Source organism: Polypterus senegalus, chromosome 1 (assembly GCF_016835505.1).
Source record: "Polypterus senegalus isolate Bchr_013 chromosome 1, ASM1683550v1, whole genome shotgun sequence".
NCBI classification, from domain to species: Eukaryota; Metazoa; Chordata; class Cladistia; order Polypteriformes; family Polypteridae; genus Polypterus; species Polypterus senegalus.
This window is the reverse complement of record NC_053154.1, coordinates 131698710-131711985: the sequence shown is the minus strand read 5'-3', so window position 1 is coordinate 131711985 and position 13276 is coordinate 131698710. Positions and strand designations below refer to the sequence as shown.

At 40.0% G+C, this 13276-nt stretch overlaps 1 protein-coding gene across 3 annotated transcripts in view; it reads right to left on the bottom strand.

The window, feature by feature from the left end:
* Positions 1-13276, bottom strand: part of anos1b (anosmin 1b) — a 119452-nt gene that overhangs the window by 25495 nt on the left and 80681 nt on the right. For all 3 annotated transcript variants that reach the window (XM_039758243.1, XM_039758235.1, XM_039758250.1), the window contains exon 6: positions 9690-9819. In XM_039758243.1, the coding sequence (XP_039614177.1) occupies positions 9690-9819 (130 nt within the window). The remainder of the gene's footprint in view (positions 1-9689; positions 9820-13276) is intronic.

The window sequence follows — 13276 nt, the reverse complement described above, 5'->3', positions numbered from 1 at the left end:
ATGTTTATTTGTGCCTCACAGGTCCCTTTGTTATTTTTAATGTCTTAATCCCAGACATGTAATTCTTGACATTTTAGAACATTCTATAATATTCAAGATACAGACACATTCAGGAAGATTTTAAAGGCAGATATACATTACTGTGTAATTAGCACTCAGGGAACAATCTTCTAGTCACAGTTTATGTAGTCAACAGGATAAAAAACTTGAAACAATTTTGCAAAACACAACAGACAAGAAGGGAGAAAAAAGCAAGAAAAATACAAAACAAAAATTGCATACACAGCTAATGTTGGTTTGCATCTATTGGCTTCTGGCTAAGCGTCATTTGTTTTTATGTAGCTTAATCAACTCATACTATTAATACATATTTTGTGGATATAACAAAAATCTTTCAAAATATTTATGTAAATCGATTTACTAAACAATGTAACAACAATGAAGATCAGGATGCACAATAATTACCATTTCTACCCTGTATTGTATATGGAAATTAGCAAACATTAGGTTTACAGTGTTTACATCTAACAAAGCAACACTGCCTGATGGAATTGAGGCTCCATGTAAAAATATTGCGTGGCATCTCAAAACACTAAGAACCGGATTCTGGTCCTATGTTGTATCTTATTTGATGTATAATATACTGTTTCTTTCTAAATAAACAAAGAAATTAAATGTATAATAAAAATCAAATACAAAAATATGTATAATACAATCCTCTAACACAATGACATTTTTTCTCCCTTTTTTAGTTTTGTAATAATACATTACCAGTAGGTGTTGTACAAAATAATTGAGGGGAACATAAATAAATAATATTTCAAGTTGACTTTAAATCCAATATATCTGTAAACCATGAAACTGGGTAATCTATCATGCAGTGACACTAATAATTTATGATTAAACTCTAAGGAAGCTTTGGACAGTTCCTTGAATGATATACAGTATTTAACTTTGACTAGTTTTTCCCCTTGTATTACAATGGGTGGATTGGTATTTTTCCAACTAAATAAGGTAAGGAGACAAGGGAGGAATGTAATGAAAGATATCACCAGAGTCTTTTCACCATGGTGTATTATCCTGTCTGGTAACACTCCAAACACTGCTGTAACAGTGTTTACAATACTGCCTAACTCTGAAACTGTCAGCCTAAACCCGAGGCTAAGCATGCTGGGTGCCTGAAGACATTGCTCGCAATTACTTTCTTTCCCTATGTTAATTTTAGATAACCTAAGTTGAGATAAATGCATGTGGTTTACAGCAAAAAGACACCATGCAGTACACAGAGTGTGTCTTTTGAATGGCAGATTTCTATTCTTTATTTGAAATCTGATTGAAACACCCCTGTCCCAACTAAGTAGGAACCTTTGTAAAGAAAGTGGTAGAGTGTAGAGATATTGCATATATCTTCATTACTGGAGGACAAGGATCTCAAACTCCAGTTCTGGTGGGCTGCAGGTTTTCATTCTAACCCTTTTCTTAATTAGAGACCTGTTTTTGCTGCTACTTAACTTCTTTTGAATTCATTTTAATTGACTTCCTCTTGAAGACTCAGACCCAATAATTGTTTCTTTTTCCTTAACTAGAAGCCAAACAATAATGACATACAAAATGAGCCAAGACATGACCAGTAGACTGTGTCCATCACACAATATCTGAAAATAAAAAGGGTGGAGTGCTCAGGAATGTTGATTTGCTCAGGTCCCCAAAACATTTTAACAATGCTCGTAGAAAACTAAGGAAAAAAAAAACACAATTTTGAAAATATATGCTATTGCACAATGAGGGGAGCAAAAAGCCATGGAATTAAAGAACGAGTTTAATTAACAACTAGAATCGACTCCTAATTAAGCAACTGGTTGGGGTGAAATTGGTTGAAATTTGAGGACCTGACTTAGTTGGTCTTCTATTGCCACTCTCACTTCACATTTCATTTCTGCTTAAGGAAAGCAATGAAGCAATTCAGAGGAATGATGAAGAAATGCTGGGGAACAAATCTTAAAAAAACAATTAATTTAAAAGAAGTTAATTAGCAGAAAAAAAACAGGCCACTAATTAAGAAAAGGGTTAGGATGAAAACCTGCTGCTGCTGCAGCCCTCCAGGACTGGAGTTTGAGATCCCTGCTGTAGGACATCATAATTTCTATCACTGATGTTAACAGAAGATAAGAGAAGCCTTGCAAGTACCTGTTAGCAAAATTTACAATTTGCATATAAGAAAAAAAATTAGCTGCTGAAGAATTTAATTTCAGCATACCAAGGCACTCTCATGAAGCATGCATGTAAAGGCATAATGAAACTCCAAAGAAATACTCATTAATAATACAATTATCAGTTGCACTGCAAAACATTTTTTATTCCTTGCATCTGTATTTTTAAAAAAGGAGTAAAGATTGAACAGCTGTCACTTTGATTTTTCTTCACTAAGTTATCAGTTTTGAGTTGTCTTTCATCTGGAGTTTTTGCAATGTGATGGCAGCTATGTGCCTGAACCCTTGACCTCAACATTCTTTATCTTCTAAAATACTGTTCATTTGATCAATATATTCAATAATTAAAGGATGTTCTAATGATAGACACAATAGTAACTTTTGCCATAATAAAATTTCAAAATCTTCTTAGTTTTATTTCAGAAAAGTTAAAGAAGTATGCACAGCATTTAACATCAACTGAAAGAGTATAGAGACATTTAAGAAAGAAACAATGCTAAAACTTTACAAAGGTAATGAAAATTAAATAGAAACTACTATGCCTAAATGAAATGTGTATTAATGTCTAGGATTGGAAACACAAAAATTCTGAGTCAGAGTGCATGTGTGAGTATACCCTGTAACGGACAGGTTGGGGACACCTCAGCTACCCTAAAGTGGGTTTGTTGGGTTTGATTAGTAAAACTGATCTTTAACTTAAATAGATTAAATGTATAATATACAATTCTGATAAATTACCTAGTCTGCAGAACAATACAATCTATAGTTCTGATATGTTCAACAACTTAATCCTGGTATTACAGGGAAAGATTTTATTTACTCCTCCTTGAACCGTCACCTTATCGTGGTGGAGGGGTTTGCGTGTCCCAATGATCTTAGGAGCTATGTTGTCCAGGGCTTTATGCCCTGGTAGAACCACCAAGGCAAACTGGTCCTAGGTGAGGGATGAGACAAAGAGCGGTTCAACAAACCTCCAATGATGAGAAACCTTTGGAGACGTTTTCCCTTGCCGGGCGCTGGTCACGGGCCCCCTCTGGAGCCAGGCCTGGAGGTGGGGCTCGATGGCGGCGCCTGGTGGCGGGCCTGCACCCATGGGGCTCGGCGGGCACAGCCGAAGAGGTAACGTGGGTCCTCCTCCCCATGGGCTCACCACCTATGGGAGGGGCCAAGGAGGTTGGGTGCAGTGTGAGTTGGGTGGTGGCGGCGGGACCTTGGCGGTCTGATCCTCGGCTACAGAAACTGGCTCTTGGGACGTGGAATGTCACCTCTCTGAAGGGGAAGGAGCCTGAGCTAGTGCGCGAGGTCGAGAGGCTCCGGCTAGATATAATCGGACTCACCTCGACGCACAGCTTGGACTCTGGAACCAATCTCCTTGAGAGGGGCTGGACTCTCTACCACTCTGGAGTTGCCCCCGGTGAGAGGCGCCGAGCAGGTGTGGGCATACTTATTGCCCCCCACTTGGAGCCTGTGCATTGGGGTTTACCCCGGTGGACGAGAGGGTGGCCTCCCTCCGCCGGGTGGGGAAGGGTCCTGACTGTTGTTTGTGCGTATCGCCGAACAGCAGTTTGGAGTATCCACCCTTTTTGGAGTCTCTGGAGGGGTTGCTAGAGGGCATACCTTCTGGGGATTCCCTCGTTTTGCTGGGAGACTTCAATGCTCACGTGGGCAATGACAGTGAGACCTGGAAGGGCGTGATTGGGAGGAATGGCCCCGATCTGAACCCGGCGGTGTTTTGTTATTGGACTTCTGTGCTCGTCACGGATTGTCCATAACGAACACCATGTTCAAGCATAAGGGTGTTCATATGTGCACTTGGCACCAGGACACCCTAGGCCTCAGGTCGATGATCGACTTTGTGGTCGTGTCGTGACTTGCGGCCATATGTCTTGGACACTCGGGTGAAGAGAGGGGCGGAGCTGTCAACTGATCACCACCTGGTGGTGAGTTGGCTTCGATGGTGGGGGAAGATGCCGGTCAGACCTGGTAGGCCCAAGCGTGTTGTGAGGGTCTGCTGGGAACGGCTGGCAGAGTCCCCTGTCAGAAGTAGCTTCAACTCCCACCTCCGGCAGAACTTCAACCACGCCCCGAGGGAGGTGGGGGCATTGAGTCCAATGGGCCATGTTCCGTGCCTCTATTGTTGAGCGGCTGACCGGAGCTGTGGCCGCAAGGTGGTCGGTGCCTGTCGTGGCGGCAATCCCGAACCCGTTGGTGGACACCGCGGTGAGGATGCCGTCAAGCTGAAGAAGGAGTCCTATAGGACTTTTTTGTCCTGTGGGTCTCTGGAGGCAGCTGATAGGTACCGGCAGGCCAAGCGAACGCTGCTTCGTTGTTGCTGAGGCAAAACTCGGGCATGGGAGGAGTTTGGAGGCCATGGAGAACGACTTTGGACGGCTTCGAGGAGATTCTGGTCCACCGTCCGGCCTCAGGAGGGGAAGCAGTGCAGTGTCAACACCGTATATGGTGGGGATGGTGCGCTGCTGACCTCACTTCGGGTTTGTGGGTCGGTGGGAGGAGTACTTGAAGACCTCCTCAATCCCACTAACATGCCTTCCAATGAGGAAGCAGAGCCTGGGGACTCTGAGGTGGGCTCTCCCATCTCTGGGACTGAAGTCACCGAGGTGGTCAAAAACTCCTTGGTGGCAGGGCCCCGGGGTGGATGAGATACCGAGTTCCTTAAGGCTCTGGATGTTGTAGGACTGTCTTGGTTGACACGCCTCTGCAACATCGCATGGACATCGGGACAGTGCCTCTGGATTGGCAGACCGGGGTGGTGGTCCCCTCTTTAAAAGGGGACCGGAGGGTGTGTTCCAACTATAGAGGGATCACACTCCTCAGCCTCCCTGGAAAAGTCTATTCGGGGTTCTGGAGAGGAGGGTCCGTCGGATAGTCAACCTCGGATTCAGGAGGAACAGTGTGGTTTTCGCCCTGGTCGCGAACAGTGGACCAGCTCTTCACCCTTAGCAGAGTCCTGAGGGTGCATGGGAGTTTGCCCGACCGGTCTACATGTGTTTTGTGGACTTGGAAAAGGCATTCGACCGTGTCCCTCGGGAATCCTGTGGGGTGCTCGGGAGTATGGGGTACCGGACCCCTGATAAGAGCTGTTCGGTCTCTGTACAACCGTGTCAGAGCTTGGTCCGCATTGCCGCAGTAAGTCGAGCCCGCTTCCAGTGAGAGTTGGACTCGCCAGGGCTGCCCTTTGTCACCATTCTGTTCATAACTTTTATGGACAGAATTTCTAGGCGCAGCCAGGGTGTTGAAGGGGTCCGTTTGGTGGACTCAGGATTGGGTCACTGCTTTTGCAGATGATGTTGTCCTGTTTGCTTCATCAGGCCGTGATCTTCAGCTCTCTGGATCGGTTCGCAGCTGAGTGTGAAGCGGCTGGGATGAGAATCAGCACCTCCAAATCCGAGAGCATGGTCCTCAGCCGAAAAGGGTGGAGTGCCCTCTCAGGGTTGGGGAGAGATCCTGCCCCAAGTGGAGGAGTTCAAGTATCTCGGGTCTTGTTCACGAGTGAGGGAAGAATGGAGCGTGAGATCGACAGGCGGATCGGTGCGGCATCCGCAGTGATGCGGCTCTGCATCGGTCTGTCGTGGTGAAAAGGAGCTGAGCCGTAAGGCAAAGCTCTCAATTTACCAGTCGATCTACGTTCCTACCCTCACCTATGGTCATGAGCTATGGGTAGTGACCGAAAGAACGAGATCGCGAATACAAGCCGCTGAAATGAGTTTCCTCCGCAGGGTGTCTGGGCTTTCCCTTAAAGATAGGGTGAGAAGCTCAGTCATCCGGGAGGGGCTCAGAGTAGAGCCGCTGCTCCTCCGCATCGAGAGGAGTCAGATGAGGTGGCTCGGGCCTCTGATCAGGATGCCTCCTGGACGCCTCCCTGGTGAGGTGTTCCGGCACGCCCAACCGGGAGGAGGCCCGGGGAAGACCCAGGACACGCTGGAGGGACTATGTCTCCGGCTGGCCTGGGAACGCCTTTGGGATTCTCCCGAAGAGCTGGAAGAAGTGGCCGGGAGAGGGAAGTCTGGGCCTCTCTGCTTGAGCTGCTACCCCGCGACCCGACCTCGGATAAGCAGAAGAGGATGGATGGATGGATGGATGGATTATATTTAGTTATTTCATTGTAGATAATTATGATTCTTAATTTTTTATTATTATTATTTACTTTGTCTCCTCACTCATCTTTGTGTGTGTGAGCTATATACTGGAATTAAAGATAATTGTCCTGTACTGTATGGCCAGGATTAATGGAGGTATTTCAGTAGGACACAGTTCCACAAATTACACTATGCAAAATTTTGAATAAAAATGTTCAATCAACTGCGGTGGGTTGGCACCCTGCCTGGGATTGGTTCCTGCCTTGTGCCCTGTGTTGGCTGGGATTGGCTCCAGCAGACCCCCGTGACCCTGTGTTTGGATTCAGCGGGTTGGAAAATGGATGGATGGATGGATGGATGTTCAATCAAAGGTGCCTGTTTTTATATAAAATCTGTAAGCATAATATACTACTGTTGGGAACAATTGTTTATATACAATATATATATGATATATAAATATATATATATACTGTATATAATATATATATACTGTATATATATACACTATGTGTTTTTTATGAATTGTATACTATCACAAACTGCATACATATACAGTATAAGGCTGGTAATATAAAAAATGAATTTATCAAAGCATAGTCAGATGTGAATGACCTGCTTGCTTAAGGTCACACTTTCAAGTATTTTTTCTTGAAATGAGATCTCTGCACACAAGCTTTCAAGGCTTAATTAAAGATAGTATTTTGTGAAAGCTTCTTTTTTGAGTATGACATTCATTGAACAAGACAATTATCCCCATGGAACCAAAGATCATTTGCTTTTTTCACCTATTCAAATGTTCATATGAACCAGGTTAAATAAACTACTGTTTTGAATTCAGACATTATTCAATAATGAAGTCCTGTAATGTTTGTAGGTATTCAACAGTCTTTTGACAGGGTGAAAGGTCATTATTCAAGACATCTTTGTAAAAACTAATCAATGTTAGTGAAAAGCTTATCTGTCAACAATTCCAAGAGATACTGAAGATTTAATTAGTTTATCAAGATTACTTCTATTTGATGAGAATAACAGACATTATTTTTAGACACATTTTCCAAAAATATTAGACTAAATTAAAGCTCTCGAATTGCTTTAAAGTGATTTCCTATTGAATTTGATATTAGAAATTATAAGAACAAACTAACTGAAGATTAGAATTTTTAAAATAAGAACTCCAAAAATTATCTAGGGCGTTTTAAAGTGAAGAACCACTAGGTCATTAGGAAAAAAAAACAGTAATGCAGTCTGACAACACAAATGTGTTACAGTTGTGTAAAAAAGGAAAAAAAAACTACCTAATAATACACAGATGAATTCCTTTCAAAGGAAAAGAAAAAAGCTAAGGAGGTGATTTACTTCATTCACTTCTGAAAAAACTGGATTGTGTCCAAGAAAACTGGAAAAGCTGGCTGGCACAGATAGGGTCATATTCAGAAAACAATTTAACACTTCTTTCCTGACTCGGTGTGACATTATGTAACATTTGAGAATGCTCGACATCAGAGTAACTATGATTTAATACTACAGTATTACAGAATAGATATTGTAAATTTAGATAATGTCATCCAGTTAGAAATTAATCAAACAGTCTTTGTTTGATGGAGTGTAAGCTCTTTCATGGTAACGCCATGAAAAAATAATGAAGTGAAACATTATACAGTTATGGGTAAATAGCATTATATGAGCAAGAGTAATACTTCAAGAAGTTAACATCTTAGCTCAAATGAAATAGAACATCTTGGTTTAATGTGAAAATGAAAATAGGTGCTGTTATAAATATGTTCAAACAGCAATAGGGAGGGCAGCATAGTGTGGAAAGACTTTCATTTTTAGTAATTACAAAAAAAACATATTTGAAGAATTAAAAGAGAATAAGTAGTGGAGCAGACCAATAAAACAAATGGGTGCCCAAATGTTAGGCATGATGAAAACAAATGTTACAGTATATAAATATATTCATTGTGTCAGGATATAGTGGGTTGGAAAATTACTGACTGCCTGGCTGACTGAAATTTAGTAAGCTCTACAGAAAGCTGCTAGAATTTACAGTCACTCCAGCAGGACAGCACATTAAAAATGAATTAAAAGATTTCTCAATGTACCATAGACATCAAAGTGTAAAAGGATATTTTTTGTGGCTCTGCAAGCAAGACCATATCAAGGAAGAATTTCAAGCCTTCTACATTAACTGGCCCAATGAGAAAGACACTCGCACAGAATTGCTAAATAAAGAAAATGTAAACGTAAATGGCACAGAAAATCAGTAGTATGAAGGTAAAAATAAAAACATTTGCACTGAGGAATAAAACATAGGTATGAAAGTATTTTAGAAAAAATAACATTACAAATACCTAGTATTGAGGGCAACCGTATCCCATAATTTCCTTCTACATCTCAAAGATTCGCAGGTGAGGTGAACTACTGACTCTAAATTCATCCCTGCATCCTTTATCATCTTGCTTAGTCGAGTTTAGGTTTGTAGCAACTGCAGCATCAGGTACAAGTCAGGCATTAAACCTGGATGGGGCACAAGTGCATTTTATGGTGCCCATCCACACTCACCAGTAGCAGGGCAATGTAGAACTACCAACTAACCTGATGGGCACATTCCAAAGATGTCACTCATACCCCACACAGTCAAGAGAAAACATAAAAACTTTGAACTTAGGACAATGACGTTGTGAGGGAGCGGCATGAATACTGCGCTTCCATTAACTCAATGTTAAATTAAATTTTGTTTAATGTATTCTTGTAAAGTGTGACAGTATTTTGCAGTACTGCTTCCTGACAGACATCATGGATTTGATTCCTGTTCCTGGATTGTGCCCTGGGTTTTCCAGTTTTCTTTCCACATTCCCAAAGTTCCACAGGTTAGGCTAACTGTTGAGATTAAACTGGCACTGTGCTGGTGTGTAAATGCAAGTGGACCCCGTAGTGGACTTGCTCTGTCCAGGAATAGTGTGTGCATTTTCCCCAGTTCTGCTGGGATAGACTCTTTCCATCACTAAACTGGATTGAGCTTGAGATTGTTATATTTTTCTTACAAAATGTATAAGTCCAGCAAACAAAAGCCATTAACTTAAACACAGACCTAACCTGACAACTTTAGGCACAATGGGTTAGGAACCAGTCCTGACACCTGAACTGAGAACACCAAACTACAGTATCAGCTGAACTTCAATTCACGTTTGACTTTGTTAGCCTCTTTCTTGGAAATGATACAGTAGCGGCTAGTGAGCTCTGTTCACTTTGTAATATGTTTCTTTTAATGATATGGCAAAATGACAGAGTACATTATCAAAATTACCATTTTACAATATTTATAATAATACAATCTCAATTTCTAATTCATTAATAAGTGTGTGAATGACATGCTCCTCACCTTTAGAAGAATGGAAGTGCTTGCTGGGAGTTGTGAATCCCCTAGTACCGTGGGTATTGACTGCAGCTACTCGAAACTGATACCATCTGTTTGGTCTTATGTCCCTCAAAAGAGCATGATCCTCAGTTGTCTGAAGTTTAAAAATAACACACATTAGAAGTCATTTGAAATAGAACAAATTAGATATACAGAAAAAATCAACAAACAAATGGGACAAGATAGATCAGTACTGTCATTAAAAACAGACTTGGAACTGAAGCTCTCTGTTTTTACAATAAACTAAGAACATCATGTGTTTCCTGAAAATGATGTGTTGACAGTGGCACAGTCAGGTGTACTGACTTCTTGACGGCTGTTTTAAATATTCAGAAATGCAGGATCCCATCTGTTGTCAGTTAAAATTGAAAATTCTGGTCACTCCTCCACACTTACAGTGTCTACATATGTTAGATTAATTATACAGCATTGTGATCTTAAAAATAGTGAAATATTTTATTAGTCAACATTTGGTAAAGAAGCACTGTGACTTTTACTAAAAACTTATAAACATATCAGCAGCTTTGGCCTTTAAGTATATTACAGAGAAATATTTGTTAGTTTTTCAAGTCACCATTCACAAAACATCACTGAATATTTACTTAAAAGATCACAAACGCCTTAAACCTTAAAAGCATTAAAATCTTAAAACATTAAACCTAAAACTTAAAACCTTTAAAACACCACTGGTAGTCTTTGCTGTAGAACTGTGGCAATAAAAACGTATTCCATAATCTCTGAAAACTAATGTTTAAGAGGAACAAGAATGTAATTCTAAAGGTTTCTTACACATGAAATGATTTCAGATTTTTCAAAGGTTTTTAGCATCTCTGTCAAATGGTACAAACTGTGATTAACCCATTAATGAAAAATTAACTTGCTGTGGCAAAGAATGTGATTGATCCCTTAAACTGCTTTACTCACACAGAGTTCCTATTAGAATTTATAGTAAAATCTTACATTTCAAAATGTAGTGAGTTTAAAAAGTCTGCTTTAAAGCTGACCAAATGGAATATACTGTACTATATTATATTCTCCTTTAAATAATTTTGAAGTATTATACAGTTTTATTTGGAAACTATTTAAATAAAGAAAATAATAACAGTAGTAGTCAAATGTGTCTGTCATACCTTCAGCACTGCAAATGATCTGCTAATTAAGGATACTGTGCATTGCCAAGAATGATCAGATAGATAGATAGATAGATAGATAGATAGATAGATAGATAGATAGATAGATAGATAGATAGATAGATAGATAATGTAGGTGCCAAGGCAATTGGGTTGACATCCTGACATGTAACAAATAATCTTTAAATGCTATGCTATTAAACTTAATTTAAATTCTTGTAAAATTGATTAGTAATTCAATTCATAGGATAATGTTCACCTATTGGACACATAACCAGAAATGAAATGTTACAAAACTGAATTAAATTTGTATGCCAGCTGACTAACAGGTTGTCATGATCACACTTATGATTTACATTTTTTCTAACTGTTCCTTGACTTTAAAAAAATATTTGAGTATAATTTCTTGGATTTTCAAAGCTTTCTTAAAAGATGACAAATGTTCTCCAAGTGCACCATATTGTTTTGCTTATAGGCACTCAATTTTGGGAAAGTTTTGTTAATGATTGCTATGCCATTGCTAGGCTATGGAACTGGGAGTAAGCAACACGTGTTAATATTATCGTGAAAATATATAGATCATGATCATTCAATTCATGGCTGTCCAAGACAAAAAAACCTTAGCATTATTTAATAATAATACATTTTATTTATATCGCACTTTATATTTAACAATCTCAAAGTGCTACAAAATAAGAATAAAATTAACAAACAAGAAATCTATAGAAAGAAATTAACAAAATGCCTTTCTAAAAAGATAAGTTTTTAGGTTTCGTTTGAAGGCATCGGTCGACTGTGGGGCTCTCAAGTAATCAGGGAGGGAATTCCACAGCCTCGGCGCCACCGAAGAAAAGGCCCCATCACCCATACTGCTAAGCTTAGTTCTGGGAACTTGAAGAGTGTTGGTATGCACAGAGCGGAGGGTGCGTGAGGAAGTATAAGGGATAAGGACTTCCTGTAGATACAGGGGAGCAGATCCATAAATGCACTGATGGGTAAGGAGGGAAAGCTTGTATTCAATTCTAAGTGGTACAGGGAGCCAGTGAAGGGTTTTCAAGATAGGAGTGATGTGGCTATGCTTTCGCACCCTCATCAGGATCCTGTATTTATTACATTAGTTTTGAGTCTACTGGTTATGACAATTTTTTCTGCCTTCTGACTATAAAGTACATCTTGTGTTGTTTGCCTCTGGTTACATGTACCCTTTTGGCCGTTGACTCTTTTTAATTCTTCTTTGTGTTGCATTGCACTTTCGATCAAGCCTCGCCTTACACTTCACTGTAAAAGTGCACACTATTCCTTTTTATATTGCAGTAAATAGAAACAGCACGTGGTGATGCCAAGGTAATTAATGTTAAGCTCTGGTCAATTTGTCTACTAGACTGGCTTCAGGTGGTTTGGATGACCGTATCCCCCAGGGTCAAAAATGTGGGTTCCAAAGTAGTCTACCTTGTTCATATGGTTCTAGAGAAATAATATGCAAAATTTAGTTCAAATGAGTTAAAAGGTGTAGGATTGTATAGGGAACAGATAGGCAGACATTCTGTTTTGTGTATACACAGTACATAGTCTTGTCAGTTATAATTTTTAGTTGAATTCAGACCTCTCCATGCTGTTTTCTAATTTCATTCTCTCTGTCTCTCTCCCTCTCTCAAAACTGCTCTCACCCTGCACAACTAGTACTGTTTCCTATTTGTCTATACAAAAGAAAATATATTCTGTACAAAGCAGGCCCATTTAAATACTTTTTTCTTTCTCTATTGCAGCCTTTCTTTCTGCTCCCAGTAAGCCCTCGCCCAATTCCACTCTTGAATCTAAACTCAGTGATACACTGGCAGTTCACGGATTACTTTGGGAATCACTTGTGGGATAAAGGGCATTGTACAAAACTACTTCAGACCAGCATCTAAATGCTAGCTATGTTTCTTCCAGAATTTATATGTATTCTCTGTTTAATTTATTATGGTTTTGTGTTATTTCTGTTGTTTTTTTTAATTATTTAATTATTATAAACTGTTACTTCAAATGTGCTACCATTCCTTGTACTTTGTAGGTGGACCTCCAGGAGGCAGGGCCACTCTGACATCACAGCTTCTGGGTTCTCCCCCTGGCCATATACGACTGCCAGAAAGAGGCTCAGCAGTGGATCACTGATTTGTCATAGCTGGATCTTATTTTAATTGTCATAGTCATTTCTTGTCCTCAAAAGATCATTACGTTGTCGTTTTAGTGGTTTATGATGGCAAAGGATCAGGTGGTTTCATTTATATTTTAACCATTTTTATGAATGTTTCTTTTTGTATTCTTTCTCCTGCTATGCCATTTTTGAACAAACACTGTCTTTGTTGTTGTGTACTTTTTTAGGCCGTTGCTAGGCTTAATGATCAGAGGGTTGTGATGTCATCTCTGTGACAGAATAAG